Source organism: Plecotus auritus, assembly GCF_963455305.1.
Source record: "Plecotus auritus genome assembly, chromosome: 5".
In the NCBI taxonomy this organism is placed as follows: domain Eukaryota; kingdom Metazoa; phylum Chordata; class Mammalia; order Chiroptera; family Vespertilionidae; genus Plecotus; species Plecotus auritus.
This window is the reverse complement of record NC_137776.1, coordinates 37,048,924-37,071,983: the sequence shown is the minus strand read 5'-3', so window position 1 is coordinate 37,071,983 and position 23,060 is coordinate 37,048,924. Positions and strand designations below refer to the sequence as shown.

Here is a 23,060-nt window from a genome sequence, read left to right as displayed (position 1 = left end):
CAGGCTGGCCACGCCCCCCAGGCAACCCAAGTGGAGGCCCTGGTATCTGGGATTTTTTTATCTTCTATAATTGAAACTTTGTAGCCTTCAGCAGGGGCCTGGGCCGACCAGGAACTTGGCTTCCTCCATCGCCGGGGAAGCCCAAGCTGCCTGTTTGCTCCGTAGCCACAGCCATTTTTGTTGGGATTTATTTATCTTCTATAATTGAAACTTTGTAGCAGTGAGCGGAGGCCAAGGCAGGCCAGGGCTGTGGAAGCTTGGCTTCCTCCATTGCTGGTGAAACCCAAGCCTCCTGCTCGCTCTGTGGCTGCAGCCATCTTGGTTGGGTTAATTTGCATGCTTGCTCCTGATTGGCTGGTGGGCATGGCTTGTGGGTGTAGTGGAGGTATGGTCAGTTTGCATATTATACTTTTATTAGATAGGATAGATCCCCTATGTTGTATTTCACATCCCGGTGAAAATCCTAACAACTTTTTAAAATAAGTTTTTATTGATTGATTGATTTTTTAAAAATGTATTTTTATTGATTTCAGAGAGGTAGGGAGAGGGAGAGAAACATCAATGGTGAGAGAGAATCATTGATCAGCTGCCTCCTGCATGCCCCCAACTGGGGATGAAGCTTGCACCCCAGACACGGGCATGTACCCTGACTGGAAATCGAATCGTGACCTCCTGGTTCATAGGCTGATGCTCAGCCACTGAACCATGTTGACTGGGCTGTTTTTAATTGATTTTAGAGAGAGAGGAAGGTAGAGAGAGAGAAACATTAATGTTTGGGATAGAGCCTGCCTGGCCGTGTGCCCTGACTGGAAATCAAACTGGTGACCTTTTGGTGCATGAGATGATCGATACTCAACCAGCTGAGCCACACTGGCTTACAAGTTCGTAGCTTGTGACCAGCTACAGTGGGGGGAGGGCATCTCCAACTCTGGCTGAGGTGCCAGGGGGCTGCATGGTATTCAAAACCCCCCTTCCCTGGAATGGATTAGTGAAGTCTCCCTGCCTTCCAGGCCTTGCTTGGCTGTATGTATTTTTTAAAACAGCTTTATAAACAAAGAAGATGTATATGTTTGTAGATGATGGGAAGCTGAGAGGGGTAAGTACTAAAAGTGAGAGACAGAATTGGGATCACAGTTCTCTTGACAGGCAGTTAGTTAAACCAACAAGGTGCCACATTTTGTTTCAGAAAATCTGTAGTATTGACTGATAAAATTAAAAATGGAGTAAGTGAACAGAAAATGTTGATATCATAAAGAGAATGGAAGGATGGGCTGAACTGCACTATCGTGACCCTCACACATGGTGTGTGGGATCACACATTTCTGAGCTGTTGCAGGAAACAAGGATTGTTCAGGACATGTGATCTGACTAGTTTCACATTCCACCTCTGTTCTTATTAACTGCTTTCTGTGCCTGTTCCTGCCTCTTGTCACGTAGGAGAGCACTACCTCTACTAGGCTTAGCACAGGGTGCAGCACGTGCTCAGTAGAGGTAGTGTGTAAGCTGTTAACTTTAACAGCTATTTAAAAGGGGAAAACATGCACTCTTAACTGGATTTTGTGGAAACACTAAGTGTCCAATGGGAGGAAATATCACACTGCTCAGATACATCAAGTGTATTTTGTTTAGTTCTATGATTTTTGTTTTAAACATCACACCTTTAAGCTTCTTAATTTTTTATGGTTTGAAAAAAAATGTAGAAAGAACACATCATAGGCATACCTCGGAGATACCGCAGTTTCAGATCCAGACCACTGTAATAAAGCATCTGGATAAAGTGAGTCAGTAATCTTTTTGCAGGTGGAGGGTCTTGCCTTCTTTTGGTAAAAAAGGTAACACCTGTGAAGCCCAATGAAGGGGAGCACAGTAAAGCAAGGTGTGCTTATAAATTTTTTCAGATTTTGTGCTAAATTAATATTTTTTGCCCCAGTATTTATGGATTTGATTGCTGAATCAGATTTATACACACACACAGTTGAAACAGTACAGAGGTCAGGGCACCAACCTCCCACACAATGGAAATTTCTGTAACTACATATATGGCTACAGCCTGCGCTCTGTGTGTACGGACTCCCAACTGCAGAGGTGACTCTTGACCTGTACGGGTTAACTAAAAATATCTGTGTGTAAGTGGACATGCACAGTTCAAACCTATATTGTGTGTATAGTTTACCAAAAGAGGAAGTATGTTTGTTGATATCAGACAGAAATAACTTCTCAGCTATATCATAGTTCTAGAAGTGCTGACTTGATGTCTTTAAAATTGACAGCTTTCCCGGGCTGGTGTTCTTAGCTGTTTAGCATTGACCCAGGAACCAAGGGGTCACCAGTTTGATTCCTGGTTAGGGCACATGCCTGGGTTTCGGGTTTGTGGACTTGGTAGGGGGCGTGCAGGAGGCAGCTGATTGATGATGTTTCTATATCCCTCTTCCTTTATCTCTCTCTGAAAATCAATAAAAACATTTTTAAAAATATTGACAGCTTATGTTTGATATTCCAAACAAGTTAAAGATGTCCTGGTTTAAAGTTACTTTGGCAATAACTCGATTTTAGTTTTATAGAGTAGTTCTTTCATTTAAGGTTATTACACCAGTACACTTTGCCAGCTGTCAAGGACTAAAATATTTGCTTGGCAGGCCATCTTCAAAATATTTCTTTTAAAATTGGACATCTACATATAAAATAAATGTTAAGATATTAGAAATAACTTAGACTAATTGTAAGACCTCAGGGTTAAGCAAGAAAAGAATTCTAGTCATAAAAAATTAAAATGGGTTTAACTATATAAAGATAAAAATTTCTGCAGGATAGAATACCACAGCAATGCATATCACTGAAGTTTACAATCTCTAATAAGTGAATGGCTCATACAAATTTTTTTTTAAATATATTTTTTATTAATTTTTTACAGAGAGGAAGAGAGAGGAGAGGGATAGAGAGCTAGAACATCAATGAGAGAGAAACATCGATCAGCTGCCTCCTGCACACCCCCCCACTGGGGATGTGCCCACAACCAAGGTACGTGCCCTTGACCGGAATCGAACCTGGGACCTTTCAGTCCGCAGGCTGACGCTCTATCCACTGAGCCAAGCCGGTTTCCGCGGCTCATACAAATTAATAGGGAAAAGGGAGATACCCATTAGAGAAATCATCGAAGGCTATATCCTGATTGGTCATGGAAGAAGAAATGGGAATAGCCCACAAACAGGAATCAGTTCAGTGCTCAGCTTCCTGAGTCATGGAGGAAATGAGTAGATCACCAATGTACCATGTTTTTCACTCATCAGTTTTAAGAATTGGCAGCATGGTGGTGAGGATATCAAGGAATGGACATTCTCGTGAAGTATGTTGGGAGTGGAAGTTACCACAATATTTTTTGGAACAGCTTTTGGCACCTGTTAAATTTAAACTACTCAGACCTTAAGCATTCTAGCAGATGAAGTATCTGTGTCTAAGGTTATGTATTATGGTATTGTTTGTCATGAAAAAAACAAACAGAATCAGCTTGCATGCCTATCAGTAAGGGAATTGGACAAGTGATGGGCACTACTTCCCCTATAGAATAGTGTGAAGGTGTGTTGGCCTGGAACATTCCCTGATGGCTTACATGAACAATGCAATGTACAATATTGTGTACAGTATATTTCTACCTTTTAAAAATTAAAATGCACATACACAGGTGTAGGTGCTGGGTGTTAAAATGCTGTGGAATTGGCTCTGACTTCTGGTGATCCTGTGAGTGAGTGATGTCCAGGATGTCCTTTGCTCAGCATACTCAAGTACATGAGCATAAAGGAAAATGGAACTTATGCACTCAACTGTTACTGTGGCCCAGGAGTGTGGTGGAAAGGTAGGGCCTTTTTCTAATACCTTGTGTTTGGAAAACATGTTTTGCATTTGTAGTTGAAGAGAAAATTCAGGCATAAAAAACTGGTTAGGCAGATGAATCTTTATTGTACACTAGGGGCCCAGTGCATGAATTCGTGCACCTTGAAAGGTACTGTGGGCCACGAGGCTACAGTAGTCTCAGGGGCGGGTCTCGGCCCATCTTCCCTGCCACGGCCTCTGTTCCCCTGTCTGCTGACAGCCCCGCTCCCGCCCATCACTCCCACATGCTGAGGCCGCTGGTCCCACTCGCACCTGTTGACATTGTGGAGCGATTGGGGCTGGTGTCAGCAGCGGGCACGACCAGGGCCGGCGCCGTCAGTGGGCACGAGCCATGGCTGCTGCCCCAATTGCCCCTCAGGAGCAGGGGGAGGTGGAGAATCCCTCAGGCGATTAGGGCCGGCAGCTGCCGCCCGTACCCCCTGATGGCTTGGAGTGATTGGGACTGGCGCTGGGCACCGGCAGTGGGTATGAGTGGGGCCGGCAGCAGGTGCAAGCACTGGGCAGGACTGCAGCGTGGGAGCAGAGAATTTTCAGTAACCACCAGAGGCTCGCCCCAATGACAGTGACCAGCGGTGCCCTGCCTTGGTCTGGTGCCCCCACTCACCTGCTCCACGATCCCACCGTGGCCAATGCTGGCCATGTTCTGCACACGCCCCCTGGTGGTCAGCACATGTCATAGCGACCGGTTGTTGCAGTTGTTCAACCATTCGGTCTATTTGCATATTAGCCTTTTATTATATAGGATAGCAACCTTTGGCATCTAAGACCTATGGATTTATTTTATTTATTTTAAGAATCCAGGTGCAAGGTATTATTAAGTTTAATCCTTTTATTGATGCAGAAGATATTCCAGCGATTTTACCGAGCCTTGGGATTATTTTTATGGGATTGTTGTAAGGTTAAATGAGATGGTCCTTTAACCTTGCAGTAGTTCCTGGAACAGTGCCTATGTGTGGAGGTAATGTAGCACCTTATCAAGAGCATGGATTAGGAAAACCAGGGTGCCTGGCTTTGAGTCCTCACTTCTCACTGGCTCTTTTGGGCAGTTATTTATCTTAAAGTGCCTCAGTCTCACCATCAGTAGGTAACAATAGTATCTAAGAGTATTACAAGAATTAAATGTATTAAAGTATGGAGAGCACTACAACAGTGCCTGGAAGGCAGTAAATGTTAATTATCATTTTTATATGTTATTCTCAGTTGTGGTGAACAAAATTATGAGGTAATCTCATGTTTTTAATGGAACTACCACTCAGTATTCCAGAATGAGAAAGATGGGGAGAGGAGAGGCTCATTCCATTCAGCAGTAGGAGTTAGGCCGTCTCTGGAGTGATGTCCAATTTGGGATACTATCTTAGTCCAGCGATTTTCAACCTTTTTCATGTAATGGCACACATAAACTTATTACCAAAATTCTGTGGCATGCCAAAAAATGTTTTTTGCCAATCTGAACCAAAAATAGGTATAATTTTGATTCATTCATACTGGACAACTATTGTGTTGGCTGTCATTTTTCATTTGACAGTCTAAGGAAAAAGAGATCAGTGCCTCTGACTAAGTAGTCAGGTATTGCATGTTTTAAAAATTCTTGCGGCGCACGTATTGAAAACTGTTGTAACCAAAGAAGAAGGGTCAGGCTAATTCTCAAGCTGGAAACTCTTGTGAGGAATTAATTCTTGAAAGACTGAAAATGTGTTACCTGGGTAAAAGAGGACTTCCTTCATTGGACACTGGCAGTGAAAAGACCTGGCTTAGCTGAGAAGTTTAATTCAGAACTTAATATCTGACTTGACACAGGTGGAAGGAAGGCTTGGCTGTTCTTCACGTTGGCCTTCTCCTGTACTCTCCTCGTCCTCGTGAGTAAGCAGTTGGTTACATGGAATGCCTTTTAATGGCCTTCTAATGCTGCTTTTGGTTACTTCCCAGAGTCTTTATATTGCTTGTGAGAAAAATGAAAGTATTTGCAACTACTTAATATGTTAAGGGTAATACTGAGGAATTAGGATATACTTTAATAAGTAGTTATTTTCCATTTGAGTTAGGTGTATAAAGCAGAAGAGTTATTTTTTATTAAGTCAGGAATTTATCAGGTATTTAAGGTATTTCTGACTTAAAGATTCCTGAAGAAATTTTCTTCCTTGGAGTTTATAAATTTTAATTAAAATTTTTATTTTTAAAAGAATAGAATTGGTACCTAGTTCATTTCTATATAGAAGCAAAAAGACAGTATGGATGTTTTGGATTTTCAGTGAGCACATTTCTGTCCTTGAACTCTGAGGAATAGGAGATGGGACAGAGCCTGTCTTGAGACAGTGTGTGGAACTTCATGGGATGTGAACACCTCCATTTTGAGCCCTGTGGGTGCCAGTTCATGTATTTAATAGCATAAATAGAGATTTGGGAGGAAGCTGGAGAAGAAAGAATTGTAGTTAAATTTTGTGTGGAAAGGGAAAATTGAGTATAAAACATTTAAGACAAGTACTGTGTTGTGTTATCATTCAGATCTTTAAATTTAAAATTTTACCTGGCTCTCACCTGAGTTTATCTTGGAGTTTCTGAAATTCCTTATCTTTTCCATGGATTTGTATTGAATTGGGTACTGGGCTGGAGGCACCGAGTTAAGGTATGGGGTTACCTCAGCTTCTTATCTCTGTGCGTTGAGATTTTACTTTGTGGTTAATTCAGAATGTTATTGAAATGGGAATTTTTAAGACCTATAGATTTTTGGAGAATCCCTCTATCGCTGAATTTATATCCTTTTTTTGGGGGGGGGGTGGAGGGGTTAATCCTCGCCCGAGGATATTTTTTCATTGATTTTTAGGGAGAATGGAAGAGAGAGGGAAAGACAGAGAAACACATTGATTGGTTGCCTCCTGCATGAGCCCTGATCAGGGCCCGGGCAGGGGAGGAGCCTGCAACCAAGGTACGTACCCTTGACCATAATCGAACCCGTGACCCTTCGGTCCGCAGGCTGACGCTTTATCCACTGAGACAAACCTACTAGGACACTGAATTTATATCTTGAGGTATACATTATTTTCTTACTCTAAAATCAGTTTTTGTCTTTCCAGGGTTGATTTAAAAATTTTTATTTTTAAATGTTGATTACTGGCCAACTGGTGTGGGTCAGTGGTTGAGATCGACCTATGAACTAGGAAGTCATGGTTTGATTCCCAGTCAGGGCACATATGCCCGGGTTGCTGGCTTGATCCCCAGTAGGAGGCATGCAGGAGGCTCCTGATTTGTGATTCTCTTTCATCATTTCTGTTTCTGTCTCTCTTCCTCTTCCCTTCCTCTCTGAAATCAATAAAAATGTGGTGTTTTTTTTTTAATGTTGGTTGCTTTCAGTAATGAAATACTGTATCAAGAAAAATGTTTTTCTCAAAATACCCATTGGCCCTTAAAATGCCTGTTGGGTCATTTTTCATTGCTTTTTTTGTTGTTGATTGTAACTGTTGGAAACAAGTGTCCATATTAAATAGCAGTGAAGAAAATATTTTAAAAATAAATTTTTTCCCACGGGAGGAGAAAATTTGAACTTAGTAGCAAACCTATGTCAAAGTTCCCCCTTTGAAAAGCCATCCTGGCCGATGCCCAAGCGCAGTCTAAGCAGGTGTTCCGTGTCCTAGGGAAAGAAGCTCAGAAAGGATCTCTGCTCTTTGACGACCTCCCTCCGGCCAGCAGTACTGACTCAGGTACAGTCTTCAGGCTCTCCCAGGTGTGTGTCAACGTGTCATCCTGGGATTGTAGTTGTCTCAATCTTTTTCCCTTTCCCCCATTTTCAACACACAGATGTTTTAGGTGTTGGACTGTCTTAAGTTTTGAATCCATGGCATCAGGTAAGGCAGAAAAATCCACTAGTCGCTAGCTCTGAGAAACTGCGTGAAATGTTGAGCAGTTTTCTCTGGTTCATTTGAGAATATTATAGCTGAAATAAGATGTAACTCCTTAAGGCAGGTTTTTGTTTCCTTTCAATGATAGGACTTTAAAAGACATTATTTACCGCACTATGAGTTGACACTGGATTGACACAGAATTTTGAGTTTATGTCAGTGACCTGCATAGGCGTCCTGGTGGGATGGATTCTGACACTTATGCCTTACCCAGGTTTTGTGGGCTCACTGAGTGTCCTGCTGTGTTTCAGGACCAGGCGGACCTTTGCTTTTTGATGACCTCCCACCAGCCAGCAGTGGCGAGTCAGGTAAGTAGTAGGGAAAAATGCAATGTGCTAGTGGAAATAATACATATTTTACTCTTACGTAAAATTTATTTATAGCTCTTAACAAGGTTTAGGATGGCATTAAGTTATAGTATAGCTTAAGATTTATTCAACGTTAAGTAGGCATCATCAGATGGAAGGAAAAAGATTAGCTAGATATATAACATCACTTTTTGGTGATTTTTTTTTTTTCCTCTCTCCCTTGGGGTTTAGCCTCTTACAACTGACTAAGAGTTAAGAGTTTAGTAATTTACTTTGCACTTCGTTATTAATGTTTTTTTAATTGAAAAATCTCTACCTGTCATTCTGGTTTGCCTTATGTTCCTGACCCAAATGTATCCAGCGAAAGTATCTGAAGATATGAAATAGAGTTAAAATATTTAGTGTCACCTGGCTGGCGTGGCTCAGTGGTTGAGTGTCAACCTATGAACCAGGGGGTCACGGTTGGATTCCCACTGAGGGAACATGCCCTGGTTTCAGTTTCAGTCCCCAGTGTGGGGCGTGCAGGAGGCAATCAGTGATTCTCATCATTGATGTTTCTATCTCTCCCTCTTCCTTCCTCTCTGAAATAAGTGTGTGTGTGTGTATTTAGCGTCCCTGAACCCATAAATACTGATACATAGGTCTTCTGTGTTGTGCCACTTATACTAAAAAGAATTTTGATTTAAGAAAATGAGTTCTGGCCTGAGGGCATGACTCAGTGGTTGAGCTTCGACCTATGAACCAAGAGGTCACGGTTCAATTCCCGGTCAGGGCACATGATGGGTTGTAGGCTTGACGCCCAGTGTGAGGTGTGCAAGAGGCTGCTGATAAGTGATTCTCATCATTGATGTTCTCTCTCTCTCCCTCTCCCTTCCCCGCTGAAATCAATAAAAGTATATTTTAAAAAAGAAGAAGAAGAAGAAATGAGGTCTGAATGACATTGGTTTAGTGTTTGGTACAGACCCTGTGCAGGAATTGTCTTAAAATTCAAGACCTAAGTTAATTATTTTCCAGTCATTTATATGTTCTCAAGATTCCGTTTATTGATTTAATTTTATTTTCGTCAAGCCTATTAACATTGGCTCTACCTGTTCTGTAAATGTTTAACTTCTTTTCCTGTCCCAATTTAGTAGCAGGTAAGAATAGAGCTGATTCCTCTAGGTTACCATAATGAGGAATCTATTACTCTGTCTCACTGAGAACTTCTGACATGGAATTCCCCTGGGGAAGGGAAGGTATAGTGGCCTGGGAACAGTTGGGGATGCAGTCTTTTTCAAATGCAATTGTCTTCTGGTACGAAGACCTTCTGTCTATTGTCAAAAAAACACTTGCTTTTCAAATTCCCCCCCCCCTTCTTTCTCTCTCTCTCTCTTTTTGTTGTTATTGTTGTTGTTTTTGTTTGTTTGTTAGTTTGTTTGTAGAAAAGCAAATAAGACTTTATTAACTGCAGCAAAAACATACTTTAGGGCAGTGAAACAAGGAAGGGCCTAGAAGAAGCAACAGGAGAGCCTGGGCTAGGCTGCTTTGGCTCACTGGGAAGTCAGAGAAAAGGAGAGGAAGGGGGCCTTGGAGACATTCAGGGAGTTAGCCTGGGACCAGCTGCTGCTGCCCATTGCTCCCCTGTTGCAAGTCTCATAGGATCCCTTAGCGGTTAGGGGATACATGCTAGAGGGGGTGGGGGAGAGAAAGGGAATGCCCTAAGCATGCTTTCTGGAGGCCAAGTGCACTTCTTTTTTTTGTATTATTCATTACCATAAAGTCGTTGGAATTAGTCTAGAAAATATGGATTAAATTATTATAGTTTCTTTATTTAGAAAAAGTATTATAGTCATCTTACATACCTATACCAAAAATTATAGCATACTCATACAACTTAGCCTAATAAAGATCTTCCCAATAAAGATAGTACTTTTAGTTATAATGAATGTTGTGTGCAAGCAGGGCTCTTAACAGATTTAATAAAACTAAGGAAGATTCAGCATAGCTATGGCTTAGTTGTCCATAGGGCAAAAGACAGTAAATTGGTAACAACTTAGAAGATTTCAACATTACTCTTAACAAGTTTTGATGTTTTTTTTGGATATAGAATCCAATCTTGCATTCAGTATTTTGGATTTCTTTTTTTAAAATATATATTTTTATTTCAGAGAGGAGAGGGAGAGAGATATAGACACATCAGCAATGAGGGAGAATCGTTGATCGACTGCCTCCTGCACACCCCACACTGGGGATCAATTCTGCAACCTGGGCATGTGCCCTGACTAGGAATCGAACCATGACCTCCTGGTTCATAGGTTGACGCTCAACCACTGAGCCACGCCAGCTAGGCTATTTTGGATTTCTTGAAAAGATACTCTTCTCAATCAAGCAAGAAACATTTACAAAAATTGATTACATTCTAGGAAATAAAGTGAATCCCAACGAAGATAGACCACATTCTCTGACTTCAGTGTGATTCTGTTAGAAGTCAAAAACAAAGCTTTAAAATATTCTGTTTTCCAATTTGAAAGCAAGGAAGATTCTTTTACATACACATTGGGAAAAGGGAACACAAACAGTAAGTGACAGGAGGCTAATAAAGAGACCATTGGGAGATTCTGTTGGAAACACCCAGGAAATTTTTTGTTCATTTACCATATTATATGGGGTGGTGTATGTGTGCTGTGTTATACTGTTGTATGAAATAAGAGTCAATTCTTGCAAAAGGACAGATTATAAAATGCAGACATCTTCTTTTTCCTCAGTACTCAGAAATGTCTGGCAAAGAGTAGTTGATAAATAGTTGCATGCTTTTATACCTAAATGCAAAGAATACTTAGGGCCATTTATCATGACAGCCGCTGCCATTTGTTGGATACTTGATGGACAAAGCGCTGTGATAAATGCTTTACATAACTTGCCCCCATCAGTTTTCAAACTACCCTCTGAGTTTATCATATTCTTCCCAAGTTTCAGAAGAAGAAACTGGGTCTGGAAGCTAAGTAACTTGCCTTAAAGGCAACCCTCTCGTGAGTGGCTTTGAAGTTAGACCTTTCTAAACACCCACCACCACCACCACCACCACCACCACCACCACCACGTCCACCCCTTGCAAGTGGTCTTAGCTCTGGCTTTGAACACAGATTCATTCCTCTGCCACCGGGAATGGCTTCAACAGCAGTTCTTAAAGCCTGACTTTTATCTCATTTTAAGCCTTTTTTGGTACTTGTGTTTTGTTTTGTTTTTAACTTGTTCAGTATGTGTCACTTTGCAGATTTTGGAAACTTCCCTAATTGTAAATAAGGGCCTGTGGATGCACAACACCATGCATGTGCTACAGCCCCAGAGTATGGATGTCTCTTTTTACCACTGAGAAGCCTCTCTTGCAGTTCCTCTCACGGTTGGTGTGGTCTCCCACTGTGGGTGCCCAGGCACACTGGCCTGGCCCTTGGAGTCAGAGCTATGACTGTTGGACATGGCATTTTGTCTTTGAGGGCTGGGATGGAGCCTGATCTGCATGGGTCTTTTTGTAAGTCTACAGCTGTTTCTGTCTGGCTTTTACTTTATTTTCAGGTTCTCTTGACACCTCCATATCCCAGATGGTAAAGAATGAAGGGAAAGGAGCAAAGAGAAAACCCTCTGAAGAAGAGGAGAATGGCAGTGAAGAGCTTGTGGAAAAGAAAGTTTGTAAAGGTTTTCAGACAGTTTGAAAACAAATGTATTAGACTTCATAATTTAAAACAACCCAGAGCTCAGCTTTCTGATGATACTGCTTCCTCTCTGTGTCTGTATTTAAGAATTGGGTAGGGCTCCCTTTTTGCAGACAGACTCCTAAAGTTGACTCCTGCCTTCTCTCTCTTTACTTTCCATGGACATCTCTGCCTCTGACCCTGCCTTGGGTCAGGTAGGAAACCTACAGTTGTTCCTAGGCTTAAACATCACAGAGTTTTCACTTAACCCTTTCTAGTGATCAGGTAGCCTGCAGACCACCCATTTCTCTCAAATTCCCTGTCTTTGTTACAGCCTGATGATTAGCATTTTGATTCTGTGGTTAACTCAGTAGGCAACTTCCCTAGAGGGAGCCCAAGGCTGGGGAAAGCAATTGAAAATTGTAGTCAGCTTTGTAATTTGTCACAGAGTGGGGGAAATGAAAAGTATCTATTAAAGAGAAATAGTTGTGGATTCATTCACTGTCCCAACCCCTTTGTGTTTTTTTGTTTGTTTGGTTTTTTTTAACCACAAAGCACCTCAAAGCTGCAGGGTGCACTTGGAGGTGTGTGAGAGGACCTACTTTGCTCTGCTGGTCTTCAGCTGAGTTTTCAGCACCCTAGCCTAAAGAGCTCTGCCCACCTGCAGCTGCTCTTCAGAAAGTGGTCGCTTTATTTGCATGGCCCTAGGGGTCAAAAGGTGAGCTTAAGGTAGCCATGCTTTTCAATAGAAGGAGGTATCTGTGCCTCCCCTTTATCTTTTTCTCCCTCAGAGTAAAAGCAGCTGATCTTACCAGTTGTTCAAATTCTTCACCAAGCCTCAGGCATGATAATAACATTTTCATATGTCCACCAGGACCTTTGGGATAAACTCTACTTTCATTTCCCTAGAGTAGGAATTTTTCTGTCATTAAATTATTGACAAGATTAGATTTACTGGAACTCCTCTCCCCATTCAAATGACAGTACGTTTCTTAACTCTGGTATTTTGCTTTAATGCCTTAACTGGAGTTGTCCTGTACTAACTTGCTGTCAGCTGCCTGTCTCCTCTCCACTGTTTAGCCTTGCAGAGACCAGCTCTGACCAACAGTGGTCTGATTTCAGTTAACAGACTTGTAGCGGGGAGATGCCTTGAGGAGAAGAGCTTGTTTGCCTTTTAAGACTGCCGAGTAAAATAGCCAGAGTTCCCTCTTGTTTGCTCTGGGACTAGGGCTTCTGGAGGGCAGGGCACAGTTTTGTATTGGCTTTTTGTTCTCTTTTCCTTAGCTTCTTCAGTGATTTTTGGTTTGAAAGGCTACGTGGCTGAGCGGAAGGGCGAGCGGGAGGAGATGCAGGATGCCCATGTCATCCTGAATGACATCACGGAGGAGTGTAGGCCCCTATCATCCCTCATGTGAGTGTTCCTGCTTTGGCAAGCCTGTGGGCATAAAAGTCTCTGGACCAAGCTCTGATTTCAGTTTTGGACTTTGTCCACTTTGTATTTATTAGAAAGATTGACACATAACACTTGAGCTGCTTGGTTCAACAGTAGGAGTTCTCACCTCGGTTGATTTTAGCCCCCCTCCCTTTGACATTTTTTGTTGTCACAGTGGAAGTTTATGCTACTGGCATCCGGTAGGGGAGGCCCAGGATGCTGCTAAATCCTACAACTCCCAAGGTCGCACCACAACAAAGAATCGTGCGGCTCCAAATGCCAGTCATGCTGAAATCGAGAAGTCCTGCTAAATGGGAATTGGCTCCACATTGGGGGCCTTCAGAGTGTGTTCTCTTCCACAATCTGAAGAGCTGCTTATAGGGAGTTTGCTTGTTCTGGGACCCAGAAGCTAGAGCTGGAAGCCACTGAACACTGCAGTGAAGGAGAGCTAGTGCAGCTAGTGAGGGCACAGAAAGAGAACCAGATGCAGGAATGGCATCAGGAGAAGAAAAACGAAATTACCACAATCTGTACAAACTCAATGAAGCCTTCTGGATAAGGTCTTGGGTGTGGTGGAAAAGCAACCCAAAGGTGGGATGTGGAGGTGGTCATTAACTTACATGTTTACATATATAATAATTATATATATACCACCTAATTTCCATAATTACATAACATATAGGATAAATTCATTAACTGACACCAGTTGGTTGTTAACATACAGTGTGCTGGAGCCATTGGTGCTAGTGGCTTTTGTCCAGTAGATGAGGAGGTGATGGCCCTATAAGGTCATCTGTGTATATATGCATGCACTCATGCTCACCAGGATCAGAAGTATACTATGGAGTTGCTTTTAAAGCCAGGATAGGTACTTCTAGAGAGCCCTCGGGGGGCAAACCCCTTGGTGGGAAACACTAACCCATACCTGGCTGGTAGATACCATGCTGCAAGAGTTTTGTTCTGTATCGGATAAAGTTTATTTTCCCTGTGGCTCATGATGTCCCAAATGAAAAGATGTTGCAAAAATGTTTGATAAAAGCAGCTCCGCAGTAAAAATGTTCTTTCTCATATGGATTTTTTTTCTTGAAACCCTTTATAAATGACATTTATTCCATATATATGTGAGTTTTCTGGCAAAACTTGAGAGGGGAATAGGAATAAGTCTGGTGACGTAGGCTTTAAGATTTAGATATTTGTCAAAGTTTGAGGAACAACCCTGAAACTACCCCCTGCCCTTACAGATATTTTTGATTCTTGGTCAGTAACTGTTTATCTGTGTCTTGGTGTTTAAAACCAAATCTGGTTTAAATAGAAAAAAATCCTGAATTTTAGTTTCACCTGCACTGAAAAATCAGAGTTAATAGACCTTGATTTTTAAAGCATGTTTGTTTAATTTTGAAATACTGTGAAATTTACTTATACATTTGTCTCAGTTAGTGTCATCACCTGTTTTCCATTCATGACGGTGTGACTGGTGTCTTACCAGTGGGACTTCCTCTGTTGTGTCAAAGTTCACTGTTTGAAATAAGGTGGGAAAGCATTAATGGAGAGGAGTAATGTTTGCTGTGGGAATCTCATTGACTCTCAATCATTCTCCTAGTACCCGGGTTTCATATTTTGCCGTTTTTGATGGACATGGAGGAATTCGAGCCTCAAAATTTGCTGCACAGAATTTACATCAGAACTTAATCAGGAAATTTCCTAAAGGTGAGATAGAAATAAATCAGTTCATGTTCATCTTGGTGTTTGCTGTTTGTGTGACTCACACTCACTGAGATGTTGTTTTGGCTTTTGCAAAAGTCATGACAATTAAAAGTGGAGCTGAGCCCAGCCGAGTGTCTCAGTGATTGAATATCAACCCATGAACCAGGAGGTCACAGTTGGATTCCTGGTCAGGCACATGCCCAGGTTGTGGGCTCAAGCCCCAGCAGGGGGTGTGCAGGAGGCAATGATTCTCTTTCATCAGTGATGTTTCTATCCTTCTCCCCTTCCTCTCTGAAATCAATAATAATAAATTTTAAAATAATAAATAAATAAGTAAAAGAGCAAGCCTGAGAGGAGTGGGCTCTGAGGTGAGCAGGTGTGCCTTGTAGAGCCCCTCATGTCTCTGAGTGATGGGCATCTCTCCTGGAGTGTCTGTGCTACAAGTGTGTGTCTTGCCTTTATACTTGGCAGTCTACTACCACCAGTGCAAGTGGCACTGTCCTGTAGGTGAGGAAGTAGTTTTTATTTAAAAAAAAAAAAAAAGTTTTGTTTTTTTTAAATATATTTTATTGATTTTTTTACAGAGAGGAAGGGAGAGGGATAGAGAGTTAGAAACACCGATGAGAGAGAAACGTCGATCAGCTGCCTCCCGCACACCCCCCACTGGGGATGTGGCCGCAACCAAGGTACATGCCCTTGACCGGAATCGAACCTGGGACCCTTCAGTCCGCAGGCCGACGCTCCATCCACTGAGCCAAACCAGTTAGGGCAAAAGTTTCTGTTGATTTCAGCGAGAGGAAGGGTGGGGGAGAGATAGAAACATAATTGATGAGAGAGAATCATTGATCGGCTGCTTCCTGTACACCCCCTGCTGGGGATCGAGCCTGCAACCCAGGCATGTGCCTTGACCAGGAATTGAACCATGACCTCCTAGTTCATAGTTCAATGCTCAACCACTGAGCCATACCAGCCGTGCAGATTGTTCTTGGTCATAGTTCAGAAACAGAATGACAGTGGATGGAGGGTAACCTTTCCTCCTTCAGAGTTTATCTTTTGTTTCTTCTGTAATAGGAGATGTAATCAGTGTGGAGAAAACTGTGAAGAGATGCCTTTTGGACACTTTTAAGCATACTGATGAAGAGTTTCTTAAACAAGCTTCAAGCCAGTAAGTGAAACCACATGAAAACGTATGAATGGAGTGTGTGTGTGTGTGTGTTCTTTTTCTGAATGCGTTTCAGGTCTTCTGATTCTGTTTCATACTAACACTCACTGTCTGAAAAGTACCTGGCACCAAGTAAGTTCTTGTAATTGTTAACTAAATCTGAAACAGAAAAAAAGCAAGTATTAAGGAAACTCTTCATTTTAAAGTTTACACCACTTCCCATTCAAGTCTGGAAATTAGTCTTGAAGTGCTAGCATGTTGGTGGTGACTGTATTTCTGATGTCTTTCCCCCCAGGAAACCTGCCTGGAAAGATGGGTCCACTGCCACGTGTGTTCTGGCTGTAGACAACACTCTTTATATTGCCAACCTCGGAGATAGTCGGGTATGTGGCTCTGGAGCCACCCACTTAGCTAACACCATGTTCTGTGGGGAAGAGTGGCAGCAGGCGCTTATTGGCTAAGATTAAAAACACAAAGGCTGGGTTGGAATGTTCTGTGGGATTGCTGCAGGGGCTCCAGTGCAGAGTGTAGATTCTGGGTGGGGAGCAACAGGTGAACTTGGGTCACTTTGTTCTCTGGGAAGACTTACATCCTGCAGTAGACCTCTTCTGCTTTAAAACCCAAATACATTCTTTTGTTTTCTATGTTTCCTTTTGTGTGTGTACTCTGTTAGGTAGTGCTATAGGTTGGAATTTAATTGGTGTGCAGTTACAAATATTATGCATATCTCTGACCACAGGCCCTTGCCTCTCAAAATCATTGTGATGTTAGAATAACTCAAAAGCTGCAGCTAGGAAAGTGCTAGGTGATGTGCCATTCATGCAAGGAGCCCAGTTCACAAGGCTAAGGGAGAAAAGCCAGGCATTTCCACTGCTGACAGCCTGTGATGGGAAACAAAGCTAGAGGCTGGCCTTCTGCAAGGTGGGTTCAGACCCCCTGCCTTCCATCAGGAGCTTTTCAGCCAGCCTCCGTGTCCGTGTTTCTTTGGTGTCACAGTGACAGGGTGACTCTTCCCATCTATAAGCACCATCTGCAGACCTGAATGCAGCTGCCCCCAGCCCCTGTAGCTTTTAGGGTAATTTATTTCCTGAAGAAATAAACAGTAGGGATGCTGCAGTAAACATTACACATGACAGTCCCTGCCTAGTGGAGTTTATATCCTGGAGGTCCTCTTAGGCTATCTCCAGTACATAAGTGTTTTGACCAAGTGACTTAAAATAGCATGAGTAAAATTGGACCAAGACAAAAAAGCGGGGGTGGGGGGGTGACTTTGGAGTCAAATTTGAATCCTGTGTGTGACTTTAGACATGATACCTATCCTCCAGGCCTTGGCTCCCTCCTCTGTAAAATCCAGGTTTATCTGGAAGTTACTACTTGGTAAATGTGGTGTCAGGAGCACATGGAGAAGCACTTGGTCAGCATGCCCAACTCTGCCCTCATCTTTGCCTCATGTAGACTTAGGAACTAGTAACTGGGCCCAAAGGGGGCTTAGGTGCTTATTAACTGCCTCCTTTCCAAGTCACCCATGAAAGGACAACATCTTAGGATGAGTGGCCACTCTAGTCACCAACAGAGGCCCACACTGGGGCATCTCTCCCTGGTTAGTGTTACTGTGACACCACTTTGCCACTTGGGCTCTGCTTTGAACTTGTGTTTGTCGGCAGGAGGCTGACTGAAACTCAATGGTTGACCTTTGTCTTCAACTGGTAACTCTGGGCACTGAGCTCCTGAATTTTACCGCTGTTGTTATCTCCATCTTCCCAGGCAATCCTGTGTCGTTATAATGAGGAGAGTCAAAAACATGCAGCCTTAAGCCTCAGCAAGGAGCATAACCCAACACAGTATGAAGAACGAATGAGAATACAGAAGGCTGGAGGAAACGTCAGGTAACCAGGGACTGTGGGAACTCTAGGGAGGGAGGGAGGAATGGCCATGAGTCCTCTGAGGGGAGAACTTGCCTTGTCGTGCAGTCTTTAGTGTGATGAGACTGAGGTCTGACCTGTGAAGTAGGTGAATGAATGTTGTAGGATTTCACTATGTCCAAGTGGGAGCAAAATGTGTACAAGAAACATGTCTTCCTAAATTTGCAAAGAGAGGAAACCTGCCTCAAATTCAAAGTTCACCACTTGCAACAGTTCTCTGGTCCTAGAACTTTAATAAATACTATCATTTGTCACAACTGAATAAGTTAGTTTTAGGGGAGTTCCTCAGAGAGAACATCTAAAGTATTTAGACAGGAAGTGTGTCAGGCTGATGGTCTCTGGGTTTCCTGGGGAGCAGCTCCCCTGGCCGGCGGCTCTCTGCCCTGGTTCTGCCCACAGCACCTCCATTCATCTCTCCAAGGCTTCAGTCTTTCTACACTTAACGAGGATTCCAATCTCGGGACATGGCGTTACGGATTTGACCAGAAGTGTTTTCTAGTTCATTTTACAGTTTGACCATTTGTCTTACATTTTTGTTGGAGATGAGAGAGAAGTAACAGTGATATAAGGCTGTAATCACTTATCCTTAGATAAGTTTTACTCCAGGGTGATTCTAGCCAGCAGTGCAGAGAGGTCTGGAGAGGAGGCAGCACTCTACGAGTTTGTTCAAAATTGTTGGAATGTTACTAAGGGATGACCTTGGTCATAGTGTGGCCATCTTAGCACTGATGGGACTGTGGGCATGGTTCTAGACCAGGGGTGGGCAAACTTTTTGACTCGAGGGCCACAATGGGTTCTTAAACTGGACCGGAGGGCCGGAACAAAAGCATGGATGGAGTGTTTGTGTGAACTAATATAAATTCAAAGTAAACATCATTACATAAAAGGGTACAGTCTTTTTTTTTAAATTTTATTTCAATAGTTTTATTCATTTCAAACATTTTAACAACAAGAATGTAAACACTAATTATTATAATTTGAAACTTCAAAAAATGGAGGAATCATAGCACAATAACATACCTTATATTGAAGATGGCAAAGGCAAAATAAAATTGCCTAACAAAGGAAAGGTACAAAAGCCTTTCAAATTAAACTTAAATATAATAAAATAATTTAAAACTAAAACAAATAGAAAAGAACAAAATGTGTAAACAGTAAATTAAACATTTTCTTTAGTGCAACTTCCAAATGATGCCCGGGACGTAGATGTAGATGGCAGTGTAGACTGGGTTGAAAGGTTTTTGGTCTTTAAAACATCAACTTCAGTGGGAACAGTGTTGTTGGTCTCCTTTTCAGCTAATGCTCTGATACTGTGCTCTCCAGGGGCATGTCTCCCTACATCACCACGATAACGTGTCTACGCATTCCCAGGGTGATGTCGGGGGACGTGTCCGAGGGCATTACAAGGAGCCTCTGGAAGATTGAGAGGTTGTTCCTTCTACTGAATGGGCGGATATAAATCCGCCCACTCAGAAAAAGGAGCTGCGGCCGTGTTTCCCGACGTTGCCATGTTAACACTGCTGCTGGTGAAGGAGCGGAGGGGAGCGCAAGAGAACCCTCCGCTCTTTTGGCTCCGCGGGCCGGATAGAACAGCCGAACGGGCCGGATCCGGCCCGCGGGCCTTAGTTTGCCCACGGCTGTTCTAGACCTTGGGCAGTGGCACGTGCCCCATTTTCCCACCGTGGCGGCTGCAGAAGTTAATGCTTGAGAATGTGACCCCAGTGTTAATATCAGCATCATCTTTCTGCCCTTTCTTACAACTTTAAAACTCTGCTTTGGCTGAACTCCTTGGAAAGGCCTTTGACATTGACAGTCCTATGGGTGAATCATCAGCTCTGTTGAGGTTCTTCCTTTTTCCCAGTGCCCATTTGCTATGAGCGGTGTGCAGATGCCTTAGGGAGCCCATTTGACAGTGTGCTCAAGGTGAACCCTGCACTGCAGAGAAGAGGGCACGGAGGCTTAGGTGGCAGTGACCTTGCTCCTCAGCAGCAGGGCCAGGCTGTGATCCCATCTGCCCGAGTCCAGGACTGGTGGGCATTTCTTTCCCTCTACTCTTCCCACTTTGATTATTAAAATTAGAGTAAACATTTCAATATCTACCATCTAGATTTAGTAATTAACATTTTGCCATATTTGGTTCGTGTATGTGTATGCTAGGCAGAACTAACTGAAAGTTAGTTGCAGACATAACACTTAAGAAAATAATTCTTTAGGTTATCTGTAATTCTGTCTATATTCATATTTCTCCAAGTTGTCCCCAAAGTGTCTTGGTTTGAAAGCAGCGTCCAGCCAGCACTCATGCTCACTTTGGATTCACATCGTTCAGTGTAGCATGGTCTCCACTCTTACTCCATTTGGATCATGCAGTTGTCTAGGCCAGCGGTTATATAGGGTCACGTTCTGAGTTTGCCTGTGTTTTCATGGTATCATTTAAGTTGTTTACATGTTTTTCCTATAAACTAGAAATTAGGTCTAAAGTCTTCTTTAGATTCAGATTAAACATTTTTAGAAAAATACTTGTTTGGGGGTGGCCTATATTTGATAATCCCCCACGTAAGGTCACTGTTGCTGAGTTCCCAGCACTGGACTTTGGCGGTAACAAGTCCCTGCAGGGAAAGGGACAGGTTTCTCTGTGTGATCAGCAGATGATCTAGGGAGATGCACTTTAGCACCTTGGGGACATTCTTTTTTCCGTCATGATGGTAGATCCCTTAGTGATTCTTGTCTGAATCAGTATTTAATAGGGATGACAAAGATGTTTTCCTGCTCTTGGAATTCCTGCCACAGGTATTAACAGGCATCCTACAAGGAGAGGCTTTCCTTCATCAGTGGGGTATGAATGAACCATACTTGCTTCCCAGAAAGCAGTGTTGATGTTCATTTCTTTCATTATCAATTTGCAAAGTAAGATGGCCACCTGCACTTATGGAAATTAGTGGTGTTTTTCCCTTTTTTTTTTTTTTTTTTAATTGATGTTTAGAGACAGGGGAGGGGGTGAGGAAGAGAAAGATTGATTTGTTAACTTACTTATGAATTCTTGTATGTGCCCTGACGGGATTGACACTGCAACCTTGGCCTCTCAGAACAATGCTGTAACCAACTGAGCTACCCAGCCAGGGCCTAGTGGTTTTTCTTTTCACTCTGCTTCTTTCCCTTTCTCCTCTCTCCTTGCTCTGAACCACCATTTGTCAGGGGTGTGTGATTTCAGTGCTGATGCTAGTCATAGGGTCCTGATGGGTTTCCTGCCCACATTACCCCCAATGTGGCCAGTGAAAGGGAGTGCCTTTGAGCTGACTTTTCCATTCATCTTTAAAACCTAGCTCCCTGTGCTGGGGACTCTTATTTCACCTGGAATGTCACTAATTCTAAGTCTGTTCAGCACTCTTTAGATGGTGAGCGTAGGCTGCTATTTGTTATTCAAATTTAACAGTACAGGGCTTTCTCTTAACTTCTATGACTCAGTAGTCATAGATCTGTCCTTTTTGCTGAAAATCTTGGTTCCTAATAACAGTACATTTATTTGCATTATCACTATTATGAAGTTTGAGTTCCTTACAGTGTAGTTCTCTTGTCCTTGAACTATTTCTCATGAAGGACATATTTGTAAACCTAGAATAATCGTTTTCGCTGTGCTTGTGTTACCACCTAGGTCATTATGATCACTAGTTTCAATTTGTCTTAGATTTTAGGGCTTTTCACCCTATATTATAAGTCATTTACATGGTGAAATTGGAACCTTGTGCACTGTTGTTGGGGATGTAAAATGGTGCAGCTGTGGTGGAAAACAGTATGGAGGTTCCTCTAATATTAAAAATAGAATTACCATGTGATCTAGCAATTCCACAGAATAATTGCCAGCAAGGATTTGGACGGGTGTGTGCACATCCATGTTTATAGTAATATTATTGACAACAGCCAAACAGTGGAAGCAATCCTAGTATCCATCAGTAGATGAAGCAATAAACAAATGTGGTCCATCCATATAGTGGATACTATTCAGCCTTCTAAAAGAAGGAAATCCTCTCACTGGCTACAGCATGGATGAACCTTGAGGACATGATGCTGAGTGAAATGAGCCAGTCACAGAAGGCAAACACTGTATGATTATGTGAATATGAGGTGCATAGAATGGCCAGATTCATAGAGCCAGGAAGTGAAATGGGGGTCGCCAGAGGAAGATGGTATGGAGTGAGTGTTCAACAGAGGTTCAGTTTGGGAAGATGAAGAGAATTCTGGAGATGATGGTGGTGATGGCTGCACAATAGTGTGAACTCAGTTAATGCACTCAACTGTACATTAAAAATAGTTAAAGGTAAATCTTATTTTGTGTGTATGTTTTTATTATAATTAAAAAAATAAAAACCCACATTTACATGGTTAAATAAAAAGGCTTATTATAGGTTCTGTGCTGTCCCCCTCACTCATGGTTCTGGATTCTCTCCCATCTTTCTTACAGAAAGAAGCAAATCTGTATACATACTCTTTTATTTTTTCTACTTTCTTTAGCATATTGTGTGCAGCAATGTGTCACACTATCTTGGACTTCTCTGAGAAGGTGCAGTTTTATTTTTATTTTACGAGGAAGGCATCTGGACAGGACAGATGAGGCAGGCTTGCATGTATAGCATTTAGATGTAAATATGCAGTACAGCCCTAACCGTTTTTGGCTCAGTGGAGAGCATTTGCACTCGGACTGAATGGTCCTGGGTTTGAGTCCGGTCCCGGGCATGTATCTTGGTTGTGAGCTCGATACCGTGTAGGGGGCGTGCAGGAGGCAGCTGATCGGTGTTTCTCTCATCAATGTTTCTAACTCTATCCCTCTCCCTTTCTCTCTATAAAAAAATCAATAAAAATATATTAAATAGCCGAAACCGGTTTGGCTCAGTGGATAGAGCGTCAGCCTGCGGACTGAAGGGTCCCAGGTTCGATTCCGGTCAAGGGCACGTACCTTGGTTGCGGGCACATCCCCAGTGGGAGGTGTGCAGGAGGCAGCTGATCGATGTTTCTCTCTCATCGATGTTTCTAACTCTCTATCCCTCTCCCTTCCTCTCTGTAAAATATCAATAAAATATATTAAAAAAAT

The 23,060-nt window shown here is 42.5% G+C and overlaps 1 protein-coding gene across 17 annotated transcripts in view; it reads left to right on the top strand.

The window, feature by feature from the left end:
• ILKAP (ILK associated serine/threonine phosphatase) overlaps positions 1–23,060 on the top strand; it is a 37,902-nt gene that overhangs the window by 3,531 nt on the left and 11,311 nt on the right. For 3 of the 17 annotated variants that reach the window (XM_080670442.1, XM_080670441.1, XM_080670439.1), the window contains exons 2-8: positions 8,033–8,089; positions 11,642–11,761; positions 13,042–13,168; positions 14,790–14,896; positions 15,965–16,058; positions 16,351–16,438; positions 17,820–17,941. In XM_080670442.1, the coding sequence (XP_080526568.1) occupies positions 8,033–8,089; positions 11,642–11,761; positions 13,042–13,168; positions 14,790–14,896; positions 15,965–16,058; positions 16,351–16,438; positions 17,820–17,941 (715 nt within the window). Of the gene's footprint in view, positions 1–7,517; positions 7,607–7,680; positions 7,728–8,032; positions 8,090–11,641; positions 11,762–13,041; positions 13,169–14,789; positions 14,897–15,964; positions 16,059–16,350; positions 16,439–17,819; positions 17,942–23,060 lie in introns of those variants that run through there. The other 14 variants (XM_080670440.1, XM_080670431.1, XM_080670447.1 and 11 more) reach the window with 10 other exon arrangements.